The following is a 14,337-nucleotide window of genomic DNA, read 5'->3' on the forward strand; positions in this document are numbered from 1 at the left end:
GGCCAAGCTCACCTCTTGCTCACAGTTAACAGACAATCTAGACATCTAATTTCCAACAGAATCTCAGTATGGAATTGTCAAAGCCTTACAAATATGGAGTTTTTCTTCTGATGAATCCAGTTTTGACAGCAAAAGATTTAAAAAACAATGGTGATGTTATTGATGACTCAATGACCAAAGTCTCAGATGGAGAAAATGGAGTAATTTTTTAAAATAGATCGTTTTTAATTTTTAAATAGTAAAACCAATCAAAAAGATATTTAATTAGCAAAATCGACCAACTCTCACCCATGCCAGCGCATCCAGCAAAGTAAGTCAATTTTGCAAAACTTCATCTTTAAAATATACGGAACTACTAGTCCCGTATAATTGGTTGTGAACATCATGTGTTGCATTGGCATTGAGATACGTATCATTTCACAAAAAAGAATAATCTCTCCCTTGTGGGGCCCACGCATACCACCCAACAGTGATGGATCTAGAATTCTGGAAAGTGGTCGCTAGGTATTAATCTAAAAAACTATTACAATTTCCCCTGCAAGTTTTCATATTTTGACAAAAATACATAATCGCATCACTAGTAACATTATCAAATACATCTTTCTCAATTTATGTCACTAGTTCAGGTTAAGAACTTGAATTGAAAGATGAGTTTTTTAGTGAATAAATTGCAGAAAACCCCCCTAAATTTGGGTGTTTCTCAAATAACCCTCTTAACTTTCAAACTGCACAAAACCCTCCTTAATTTTGGGGGTTTTCAAAAAGCTCCCTTAAACTTTCAACATTTTTCGAGAAAAAAAAACTCTTAACGATGTTAACCACAACTTCAATGGGAATGGATAAAATTATACAGGGAGATCTTTTGCTAGGGAAATTATGGTTCTCAATTTTAGGGTTTTTTTTTAAAAACATCAAAAGTTGAAGAAGGTTTTCTGAGAATCTCAAAAGTTAAGGGAGTTCTGTTACATTTTAAAAGTAAGGGAAGTTATCTGAGAAACCCCCAAACTTAAAGAGTCTTAGACATCCTTGACCAAAGTAGAGTTACGTGACCCCACTTCGGTGAAGTGGATCCGCCGCGGCCACCCACCTCTTACAAACTCCAATCTTTCTTTGAGGCCCACCGATACCCACCACAAAAAAAAAAAAATCAAAGACGCGATTTATCTTATAAGGGCCACACAAACCCATAGAAGTCGAGCACAATCGTCCTGGATTCGTGATGGAATATGATCTAATTCACCAACTCTAGAGACCCGATTTAAAATTCAAACCAACTAAAATTAAAAAAAAACTCTTCTTTCAAGAATTACAAAAAAATGTGAAAAAAATATGCATACGTTGATTGCAACATGTATGGATACATTGATTGCAACATGATTCTCAAAGTTCTTTTACCATCAACATCAACTAACATATTTCTTAAATTTGACTCTTGCAAAACCTATGACTCCTACATTTAAGTATTAAACCTAAAACGCACCACGTTCCTGGTGTACCGTATAAGCCTACTCCCCGCGTATCCGATTCCTAATGGGTGGCATATACTACACTCCCGTGCCCATCTCGTGAACCAGAACGAACCAGGTTCCATGCAACTATGAACATACCTAACTCCACTTCCATACCCAATCCCTCACCCACTAATCTGGGCACAGTGTTCAGTCCTTTAGAATTCTTGAGTTTTAATTAGTTGGTTCAAAAGTTTTATATTTTTTTGGCAAAAATTTCGGTGTTGAGGAGAAACACGAGTAAGTGAAGAAAACTAATTACACGGGACTACCAGTTTCGTATTTTTTCCAAATATCATATTTTGCAATACCAACCAATTTCAACCAATTGTACAATTGTACTGATGTGACTAGAAATTGGTCGATTTTGTTAGTTAAATAAGTTTTTTGGTAATTTTGCTAATTAAATATTTCAAAGTCTTTTTCAAAAATTTCTAAAAAAACTGCTTGTTACAAATACTGGTGAATTGGATACAAACACATAAAGAAGCTAATGCGGATAGTTAACGTATACATTGACACATTATCAAATTCTGCGTTTAAATTAGGGTTAATTCTAGAAAACTCTCCTTAACCATTGAGGGTGTCTCAGAAAACCTGCCCTCAACTACTTTAATTTGAGTGAACTCTCCGTCAAGTTTATAGGTGATGTAGATAATCCCCTCCCCCTACCCCCACTCCAACTTTGAAAATTTGATTTAACCCCCCCTAAAGTTTTCTCAATTAACCACCTAAAACTAGCAATATTAAGTCTAAGATGTCATGTGACAAGCACGTGACTAGAAGAAACCAAAGTAGCCTCAACCATAACAAAATTGCCCAGGATGTTTGCACGATGAGAGAAAGAGAGGAGATAAAAAGGGAAATTTTGTTGTAAATTGGTCGGGGTCTTTATCATAGGTTGAAGGTTTCTTTATAACCGAAACGAGTTTCTTTATTACAAGGGTGTTTCGGTCATTTTACATTTGAAGTAACGAGGTCAGGGAATTCGCTAAGAAAAATGTAAAAGATCAAGGGGGTTTTGTGAGACACCCTATAGGTGAGGGCCGAGGGGGTTTAAGTAGAATTTTCAAAGTTGGGTTTTATCCACAACACCCCCATAATCAAAGGGTTACTCAAATTAACATAGTTGAGGGGGTCTAGGGGGATATTCTGAGACGCCCTTATAGTTGAGGGCGGTTTTCTAATTAACACTTTAGATTGCTAATTTATCGATGAAGAAATGGATCCTAGATCTTGATGGTGGAAAAACTATACAAACTTTCTCCTCACTAATCAACATGCATGTAAACCTTTAAGTAGTCAAATAAGAACTGATGATACGTGAAACTTTTGATTCTTTCAATCATTCTGTATTGCATATATTTGGATAATCGCCGCTGAAATAATGATGCAGATTAGGGAACAAGAAGATCTTGGAACTTATAAGTCCTAATTTCACTAGGAGAATAGTTTGAATTTTCCTATTTTATCTCTATTGTAAAAACAATAATTTTACTAGGAGAATATTTTGAGTTTTCCTATTTCATCTCTATTGTAAAAACAACACATTATAACTGCTGTGAGCCCTAGCAGCAGAGCATGTTACTGACTTGCCGGTAGCTCGATACGACCCCTTTTTTGTGGGGTTAGAGATAGACAAGTAACATAGTGAGCAGTCTTTAACATTGATCCTCGTCAATAAGCTGCTCAGATAACGAAAAAGGCCAACAATATCATAACTTAAAAACTAAAGGAGAGGTGAGATATAAGGATTGGTTGTGAATTAATTATATTTCTGCAGCTATCATATAAAAGTAACAATTCATCAAGGTTACCTTGCAATCATCACTTCCAGATACCAACATTGATGGTTCTATCCGTGAAAAGTCAACACTCCATGCTCGCTTTTCATGCTCTTCATATTCCATCACAATCTGTGGGTTCATAAACATAAAATTTTGTAACATGCAGAATAAGTCACTGATGTTATAAAAAATATCATTGTAATATGAGGCAACAGGAAAGAAATACTACCTGGCGAGTGTTTACATCCCAAACAGTTACTATCCCTTCATAGTCACTACTTGCAATGATATTTTTTGAGTACTTATTCCAACTCAAGCAACTAAGTTTAGATCTTGTCGACATCTCTACAATAGGACAGTGTACATCAGCTGGTTCATTTACAACCTGATACGCATGAACAAACAAATAAGTTTTGACAGTTTGAATCTGCATTGACATGTATAACAAAAAAAAAAATATCTTACAGTTGAAAATTCAAAAACTTTAATTCGTTTGGAAACTCCTGCTGTAGCAAAGAACTCATCATCACGATCAAATTCTATGCTGCACAGACAATGATTTAAGGTGGATATTATTTACCTGAGCAGAAGGATACAAAATAAAGGAATTAAAATAACAAAAATAAAGGAATTAAAATAACAATGTGGATTCTCCAAATGGATAGCGACAAATAATTACAAATATTAATTGATGATGTAATCTATATAATCCCACAAATATGGGAAATGGAACTTTTAACTCAACAAATTAACTTGCTAACGAGCTAATGAGTTGAAAATCTGCCAATATTGAGCCATTGATAGGAAGAAGGATGCCAAAAAAGATGATGTCATAAGTGTCATTTTAGCATAATGGTAAATTCTTTTGCAATGTGCAAGAGGATTCTGGTTTTAATCGCACTTGTCCCAGGCTAACTTGTTCTCCCAAAAAAAGAAAGATATAGAGGCGTCAAGGAGAGAAGCAACAGGCTTATAAATGAGGTTTTCAGTGGCCCATTTATGTGGTCTTCTGCAAAAAGTGATACGAAGATGGGAGAAACCATGATGAGTATATCCTGCAACAACTAATATAATCAAATCAGAGTACCTAAACTAAGACGCTACGTATGGAGATCAGTAACACCATTGTTCAGTAAATGGAAAATGAATGTCTCAACACTTAGACGAGCCGATTTTAAAAGGTGCCAAAAATATGACACTGGTGACAAGATGGTAAAGACAAGGTCACAACTCACAAGTAATAACCCCGTTATTCTGTGACTAAGGTGGTAAGATGGTAAATGCAAGGTTGTCAACAGCCCATTTATGTGGACTTCTCAGGAGAGTGATACTAAGATGGGAGCAAGGTTTTAAATATTAAATATCGGGGAAATATCATATGGCCAAATTCATATCAGGGTTTGCGGATATCGAGGAAATATCGGAGGTATGTGGTAAATATCAGAATGTCATAACGGGAATTTGCATCTATATTATAATGCACTAAAATGTAATTTCAACATACTTAATAAAATCTAAGCATAGAAAATATAAGTAATATATGTTTAGGATCACTAATCAACCTTGTAAAACAAACAAAAGTACAAATCAACATTGCAGCATTTCGTCTGATTTTTTAGGCCAAAATGTCACTCCATATAATGGGAAAATCATGATATCTCGCCCAAATATTGCCAAACGCGGTGAATTGTTTTGAGAAGCCATATAAAATGCTATATTGGCCAACATATCGGCTGATATTGGCCATAAAGGGATATATCACCCAAAATAGCAAAAAAACGGTAAAGGATATTTAGAGACCATATTGATTGCCACAAGCCTTGTAAAAGGATATATCGGGCAATATATCGGGCCATGGCGGGGATATTTAAAACAATGGATGGGAGAACACCGATAATGAGTATATCCTACAACCACTAAGATAATCAAATCAGAGTACCTAAACTCATACTCTGTATGGAGATGAGTAACTCGATTGAAAAATAAATTGGAGAAACTGCTGTGTTACAACACTCAGACCAGCCAATCACAAAAGGTGCGAAATATAAACGGTACTTTGGTGACAATAGGATAAATGCAAGGTCACAAGTAACAACCCCCATTATACTGTGACTACAGTCATAAGATGGTACTTGCAAGGTTCATGAAGGACAGCTGTCCCATTCTGCACTACAACACTTGTGACAAGATGGAAATTTCAAGGGATGCAAGGGGGCAATTGAGCAATCCACCTCAAAAAGGTTACGGATCACAGAAAGTACAGAACTATACTCTATATGTTGCTCTCTATTTTGTAGTACATATTCCTCAGATTGTGATGCTTTTAAGGAACATATGCCTCAGATTGTGATGCTTTTAAGGAACTTGATAGCAAAAGAGCCCAGAACCAACATGAAGGTACATAAGATACGTACATATTGGCTCAACAAAGTACAATCATGCCAATGAAACCAACATCAAGGAGACAAACTTACGATACTACAGGCAAACAAACTGCAGTAGTATTCTCAAACTTCAGGCAACCTAAAAATAATTGATGTTAGCATGTGCGAATTGTAGTTGATTCTTACTGGCAAGGATATAGAGAGGATTTTCCCCACTTGACTTGCATTAAGTTGAAAACACCAACAAGGATTCTGGAACAAAAAGAAATCTTTGTATTGTTCTCAAGTGACCTCAAGAGTCACGCATCACATACATGCATTCACTGTGCCCCTGTGCATAAACTAATTACTGGCATGGGGATTTATTATGTCAGTAATATGGATAAATTCTGTGGCCGTACTTAGTCAAATAAGTTATCTTCAGTCGTGATGACAATAATCTCTCAACTCTTAGGGAGAAAATAAGGGTTCAATGTTTACAGCTACTAAAGTCACATAAAGCTTTTCAATCCAATACTGTTTAACCAATCAGCATCAGATTGCAAGGGCTCCACTCACATAAATGCAATAGCATTGGAAATACATGTTTGAAAGAAAGGAAATAACAAGACCTAATTTGTACTGATAGCTACTATACAGGCTAGTACAGTAAGCATGTGTCAACTAATTTGTACCAAATATACACATTTCCACCAATTCATATCCTCTCCCAAAATATTCTCTTAGTCACTGGATAGTCAACAGCATAATAATATAAAAAGAAAGTTATAGTGAAGCAACTATCAGATTTTGGCATAGCAATAGAAGAGAGACTGCATCTGCTTTCCTCTATCAAAGAATAGTATGTGTGAATAGTTGACCATTTAATCGGATCAGAAAAAAGAGGCCAAGGCCTTCTGGCTGCCTAGGAAGCCCACTTAAGCACCCAGGCAGACACTTCTGAAACATTGGTGACATAACAATTGGAAGCATTGGTGACTTAACAATTGGACCTAATGCACCTCACTCAATGACCCACAAAATATTGGATAAGAAACCCCTAAGAAATCTGCAGACAATACATCTAAGTGGAGAAAAAATTTGAAGAAGTGGATTTGTTCAACTCGCAAACAGTAGGTCATGGACATGAAATAAAAGTCCTGCTCTTAATTTAGTCTTGCACCACAGTCGAATGTCTTGGTTGTAATTTCATTCTTTGTGAAGTCATTGGAGAACTAAATTATAGAAGTTCATGAGACCTCTCTCTCCTTGATGTTGAGACTTCAGAACTGTAACAATTGTAAAACACATGATCAACAAAATGGCATTCCTTTTTCAAATTGGTGCTTGTGACCTCAGTCACACATTAACAGAAGGGCAAATAAAACATAACATTCAGGGGACCCAAACTTCTTTTAGCTCAGATTGTCTTACTTTCTGGAACTTGTTGAGCTTTTACCAGCAATAGGCTTTCTTATCAAAGATTTCGTTTTTCATAATTTCGATTACCAAAACACCACTGAGTATGGTTAGTGCCCTTACACTAGAAATGTGTTTCAGATATTTGTGTCCAATGTTGGAAGAGGGATCTATCATGATCCACCTGCGTTGGTAGACAAAAAAGGAGTCTAACAAACAACTTGAAGATAAATGGCAGAAAAGGTAGTTTATCTCAACTATTGAGCATCAGAACTACAACTGTTAAAAGAATTATCTCCAAAATCTCTGATACATCATTAAATTGCGATTCACTACTGCCTAAAGCAGGCAACAAAGAAAACTTCGAAGGCCATATACACCGTTTTTCAACAGCTACACATGATAAATAGGTCCATAAACATATCAGGTTAATTACCAGACAGGCTCAGTGCCAGTTTATGAAATTACCAATATGACTATGCACACTACTATTTGCAGAACTACAGAAAAATACAAGTCGTGTAGTAATATAAGCAAGAACAATGAAAACTGAAATATCACCAATGAGGAATAAAAAATAAATCTAAGTGACAAATACTAACCTCGACACAATATTAGCAGAGTGAAATAGGTCCCCATGCCTAAGCTCAGCAATAACACGCAGACGACTAGTTCAAATGATTACGAATTAGACCAACAGAAGACCAATAATAATGCGAGAGTTAGAAGTAATAATGTAACAGCAGGAAGAAAAATGGACACAACAGATTTCTATAAGCATGTTGATAATTGTTAAAACCTGTATCGAGTAAATGTGGTCAATACAGACTGAAAATCTTCAAGACCACCATTATATCCTTCTCTGTTAAGGGCTTTTGTATCTCTATCATCTCGCCTCTGTGGCTGGCTAGCTCCATGACGCCTCTTTTGCAGGTAGCATTCTTGTAGCTCATTAAACTGTATAAAAACTAAACAGGAGTTCACAAAATGCAAATCAATGAAATGACTGGAAACTAGGAAGAAGTTGAACTTGCACATTTAGTATCATTAAAAAGTCTGCTTTACAATAATCTTAGTTTGGAAGAGCAATGAAATGTTTTACAGGTACAAAGATGTTGAAATGAACTTCAAATTTCAGAGAACCTTGCTTAAGGAATTCTGATCTATTCAGTCCCAAAGAACAGACAGGCTAAAGGTAATAAGATACTTAAAAGAGTAGCATAATGAAGAGAAAAGGTCCAGGATTGTTCTTGCTGAGGTTTTGCAAAACCAATCATACTTTCATGTGACCATTGCCGGACTATGTGATATACTCAGTCTGATGCGACTGAAGATCAAGCTCACTGATAGGCTGAACATCAGGTGAACCAACCATGACAGAGTCACAGTTGGAATGCATTCAATATTGGTCACAACATTCTTATAGCATAGTCCAACTTCTGCTTTTCTTTTAGGGAAAGCACTTAAATTGGACTGATATTAAAGTTGGAAACAAAAATAGAACTCTGTGAAATGACCATGAATCAACAATTAGGGCTAACAATCTATATTCATGATCCTAAAAATGGACAAAAACTTCACATTATTTGCCCATTAATATCATCTATTAGTTCTTAGGAAATCACTTGATATTCAACAAATTTGAATTTGAGCATTCAAAAACATCCCTTCTTACCTCCCCTTTTAAATCTGATTTTAAAAACTGTCTGGTTAAATTGTTTTTGTTTTATTACTAGTCTATGCACGAATAGTCATCAAGCGGCAATGTACTTAAAATAGTAATAACAATGCACAGTTATGAAAGTAAACATATCTCTGCATTTTATATTAGCAGTGCAGGTCATTTTCTGAGATTCTATAAAGACTGCTAACTATCATAGATCATGACTATAAATGCAACTAAAAAGCATAATTACCATCACCAACCTGTGCATGGACTCGTCTCTTCCTAGCTACAGCAAGTCCAGATTGAGTTAGAGAATGTTGTGGATCCGAACCACTAAAAGTATCTCTCTTTTGATGTACTTGATAGTTCCCTTGAATCTTCAGTTCAGATCTTTTGCCTGGAAAATTTCCTGAACATGTCCCACCATGAGAGCTACGAGAAGTAGAGATGAGGACATTGTTTTGTTTGTCCACAGTAGAAGGCCACAACTTTGTTGCACCAGGATCATCCAGAAACATGCGTAATTTCACTGAGTACCTCTCTCTTGCCCGGTATAGTTCTATTCTATGTCTTTCAACAACATTTATGTCATCTTTAATATATTGTAGATCAGTTTGAACCTACAAATATCCAAGCACTATCAGTATGGTCTTTATGCAACATCGATCATCTTTATAAAATCTACCAGTCTTCTTGCACTGACAGCAGAGGGCTAAATGAAAAACATGCAATACAAAAAAGTCTAAACGTTAAGTTCAATACATCAAAGGGAACAAAAGAAAAACTACGCAGAAAAAGCTAGATGTCATTTTCGTGGAATATAATGCGTGTGGCAAAATATAAAAAATAGCTGATCACGTTTGAGAGCCAACCTCATTCAACTCGTCAAGCTTTTGTTTCCTAAGACAGTGTAGGAACTCAAGCAAAATTTGCATGTTAGTCTCAGCCTCGTGCTGCTCCATCTTTCGCTTTTTCTCCACCAAGAGAGAAATCAAATTATCAAGGTCCTTGATTGACATTTCACAACCCTGTCTACATGAAAGATAATATAAGTCCATGGAATATCATCCAGGAGCACTTTTAGACAGACAAATGAGATACAGTCTGACATTATTACCAAAAAAAATTCTTCGTAACTAAAAAAAATACCGATGCATGACATATTCAGATCTGAATCATGCAAAAGATTTGATGAAGATTATATTAAGATTTCTTTTGGAGGATTTGTTTTTTCTTTTAATAGGGAACTGAGTTTGCTGTTTAGTTAGGATTGAATTTGTTAAGATGTGTTTTTTGATTTATCTATTAGTCAAGATTGGGATTTTGTTTTAGTTCTATAAATAATGACGTGCCTTTTCATTTGAGAAGGAGAGAAAAATGTTTGTGAGAAACCCTGCATGTGAATTGCAGCTAGTATTAGGCATGAGTTACCGGCATGTGAAGTGCCCGGGTGTGAAGCTCATTATTTGTATCTGTTTTTTTTTTTTAATGAAGAGTGCAATTTCAATAATACTTGTATTTTAGTTTTACTTTATCCAATAAGTTACTCAAGAACTCTGCATTTTTTCATTCCACATCAAATGCTCTATTCAGTTGGTGATATAAGACACAAATTTTAGAAACAATTTTCCTACGAATACTATACGATAATATCATAGTAGCAGATTACTGTGCTCGCAAAATGTGAGATGGTACCAAGGACACTGGAATTCCATCCCAGAAGAAGCTAACAACAACATATGTCTTAGATATAAACGTTAAGTTTCGAGAGGCACTATCAACTACTCTGGTATTTTGTATGCTGTACATTAGTATTGCACCTATCTTGTTCACCGATGGTTAAGTCAACAACTGCATACAAGTTGGAGAGATATCACCAACTACTAATCTAGAAATACTTATCAAGGTACCAGAATAAAAATTGAGCGTTGAGCTAGCAAGCTTCTGTGTGCGTTTCCATGCATGTGTATATACACATAATTTTTGAAGTTAGATGAATGATACTTGAAGTTAGATGAATGATACTGGAAGCCTGTTGACTAAACAATTTTCCAGACCTAATCAGTCTCACAAAATTAGCAGTGGACATTTCTTTACTGAGTTTAGAGCCAGAATAGTCCATGATCTTAAAATACAGATTCAACCAAAGCAGACATATTTTGTGTGTGCGAGTACTTGTTTTTCCTTTGCTTCTTCTATTTTTACGTGTGCAAGCATATGTATGTAAGGAGTGGGGCAGATTACACACATGACTTAACAATAATGACTTTTTGAAGTGCTACTATGAGTGTGAATTTCTGAAATAAAATAACAATAATAATAATAATGAAACAACACAATGCACCAGATGTGGAATATTCTTGAAAGCAGCATATAGAACGGCAATCGCACAACAAGAGATATTTAAAGCATAAATAAGGAAAAAGTTCCCCTGCCATTTGAGAGAGAGTGTTGGAATAGCCAATTTATAACCCCAAGAAGGTATTAAAAATATGATTGGCCTTGCAACTTTGTCAGGTCTTAACCTTTCATTAAGTAGAAACAAAGTACTACGAAATATGGCTCACACACAATCTGATCATAACTCATCAGATTACTATTTAGTGGAACAGGGAGGTCAGCGCGGCAATTGCAAGTAAGCCTGGGTGATTCCTCTCCCCTCTTTAATCCATTCTCTCGCCGTCTCGCGATTATTGTCTTTTTACCTTTCCCTAGTGTAGATAAGCTCAGGGTTCATATCACTTTTAACATTTGTTTCTTGTTCACTCTAATATTAACAGGGAACTTCATAAACGTTAAGACTTCCTACTTGTTAATACTTCTCCTTATTTTATTTTCTACTTTTTTTAAGCGGGTTGGTAGCATTTATTATGCTCCATCGATTTCAAATATTATTTCTGCTAAGTTTCAGGCAAGTTCAAATCAAACCAGGTCGGAACAGCCGGAACCAATCTAATTTGTCAGAAACCATAAAGTACCCATTAAAAAGGAACAACTGACAGGAAACCAATCATCCGCAAACTGTCCCTTCTCTTGGTTAAACTAAAGTGCAATAAAAGATACCCAAAAAAATCAAACAAAAAAAAGGAAAAAAACATATCACTTAAATAGAACTTATCAGTTGGAGGATAAATTATAAATTTGCTACTACCACTGTAATAATGCTGAACCCAAACTGATTCAGAATAGCATCCATTTACACCGCCTGAAGTTTACAGAAGTATTTTCATTACTTGTATATTTAAGCCTGTCTTTTGGGGATCATTGGTAGTGCCTGCAGCGTGTGAGCTGTGGTCTTTGGAACCTAGAGCAACAATTTACTGTGTACATCTATAAATGGGTCTCATGGCACTTTGAACGGTTTATGGTATCGATCCCACCGCCGATCAAACGTCGCTTGCGATGGGTTGCCCGAAGTGGTTCATCGAGTTCACCGATATATAAAAAATATCATTGTAATATGAGGCAACAGGAAAGAAATACTACCTGGCGAGTGTTTACATCCCAAATAGTATGAGATGTATGCTTTGCCGCGAGACCGACCGTCGAACGTGCGTTGATTAACATACGCATGTTGATCGATGCACGCGGACTGATTGACGTGCGTGTGTTGACCGACACGCACGAGCTGATTGACGTGCGCACGTTGACCGACGAGCACGAGTTGGTTTGACGTGCACGCGCACGGGATGATTTGACGTGCGTGCGTTGTCCGGCGTGCACGGGTTGATTTGACGTGCACGCATACAGGATGATTTGACGTGCGCGCGCTGACCGGCGTGCACGGGTTGATTTAATGTGCACGCGTTGATCGACGCGCACGGGTCGAATGGCGTGTGTGCGCTGAGCGACGCGCGCGAGCTGATTAGGTGAATCTTCTTGACTCGCTCATTCATTGCTTCGAGTTTCGTGCGGGCTCTCTTAGACAATTTTAGACGCCTACAGTGGCGTCGATAGTAAATCCTAGTGAGAGGTAGTAAAGTCGAGCACTTGAGAGAGGCGATACGTGAAGACCAACATTTGAGGTGGTAGTTGGTATGGTTATATTGTGAGTGATTATAAACATTAATCGGTGAGCGTTAAAAACTGATAGTATGAGATGTAAACATTAATATTTTTGGATGAACGTCAAAAACCCGGTTGTGATAGTGGATTTCTTCCCGGGAGTGGGGAGCGGAGACGTAGGACTATAAACTCGGTGAAGTTCTTATCAGTTGACACCATATCCTTTATAGGACTGGTTACCTGATCTAAAAAATAAAATTCCGACTTTAGTCCTAACTTTTATAGGTTTGATCAAAGGGGAAAGAGGATGAGAGCTTTTCGTTTATCGAAAAGGAATCCCGGCTTTGGCCATAACCGTTCGACAGTTTTGACCGAGAGGGGGGAACTGAGGCAACCCTAACTTTTATAGGTTTGATCAAGTGGGAGTTTTGAGACGATCCTAACTATAGGAAGGTTTGATTGCTCAATTCGTGGACCTCTCATTCATTGGAGGAATCGAGAGGGGATTTTGGTTGTGGTCCTAACTGTAGGAAGGTTTGACCAGGTGGGAGTGGGATTTTTGAGACGATCCTAACTGTAGGAAGGTTTGATCGCTCAATTTGTGGACCTCTCGTTCGTTGAAGGAATCGAGAGAGGATTTTGGTTTTGGCCCTAACTTTTATAGGTTTGACCTGAAAGCAAAGGGAGTGGAATACAAGTAGCAGTAGAAATACTGGTTTGTACTGGCCACTTGATGAAGGGTTTTGACGTTAAGTAATCAGGACTTAACACGTCAAGCTTTGGAAATTACCATGAATTGGCGGACAGAAAATTTAGTGGACCCACCGTCAATTAACTTGATCAGTGGGGGATTTTTGTGAGGAAAGATTAATCTGTCAAAAGGATCGAATCTCGTCTCAACAAGATAACTCATGAGAATTAGTGAATTTGATAACAATAATGGAAAACATTCCGACATTTAGAGTTTAAATGTGGATGTTTTACTTATCACTTTTATAGTGATTGGGTTATCCCTAAGAATATCACCCGTGGTATTCTTTCGGGAACTTCCCGATACATGAATAATCCACCCCCAGCTTCCCTTGTGGAACTAGGTCCGACATTGTACTCAGTTACATGACCGGGTTATCCTTAAGAATATTACATATAAAAATTCTCCAGGAACTTCCCGTGAAAGAAATGAAACAGTTTAGACTCATATACATGTTGGAGTATCAGGGAGCAGTTTAACCTCTTATACCGGTCGGAGGATTGAGAAGCAGTTTATACTCTTATACTCTTCGGAGTCTTGTTTCGACTTAATTGAGCGATATAACGCCGGCTTCAACCAAGGTTTGGATGCTATTCTTGAGAGCGAAGCAATCCTTGGTGGGATGAAGGACCCTCCTGTGGTACACACAGTACTTCGGATCCGTAGTATTGTCAGTTTCCTCCTGATTTACGACAGGTGGTAGCTTGATCTTGTTGTTTTCAAGGAGGGATTCGAAGATGGCTGGAACGTCTTCGTCCTTGAAGGAATACTCTTTTTTGAGTCTCGCGTCCGAAGTCTTTTGCTGTCTTCGGGATTACTGTTGTGACGTTTGATTAGC

The 14,337-nt window shown here is 37.1% G+C and overlaps 1 protein-coding gene across 1 annotated transcript in view; it reads right to left on the bottom strand.

The window, feature by feature from the left end:
* LOC109820258 (E3 ubiquitin-protein ligase COP1-like) overlaps window positions 1-14,337 on the bottom strand; it is a 28,788-nt gene that overhangs the window by 2,393 nt on the left and 12,058 nt on the right. The window contains 7 exon segments of the mRNA XM_020386385.1: window positions 3,326-3,424; window positions 3,525-3,680; window positions 3,761-3,839; window positions 7,680-7,745; window positions 7,877-8,034; window positions 9,004-9,363; window positions 9,616-9,771. Of these exon segments, the coding sequence (XP_020241974.1) occupies window positions 3,326-3,424; window positions 3,525-3,680; window positions 3,761-3,839; window positions 7,680-7,745; window positions 7,877-8,034; window positions 9,004-9,363; window positions 9,616-9,771 (1,074 nt within the window).

Source organism: Asparagus officinalis, chromosome 8 (assembly GCF_001876935.1).
Source record: "Asparagus officinalis chromosome 8, Aspof.V1, whole genome shotgun sequence".
NCBI lineage: Eukaryota > Viridiplantae > Streptophyta > Magnoliopsida > Asparagales > Asparagaceae > Asparagus > Asparagus officinalis.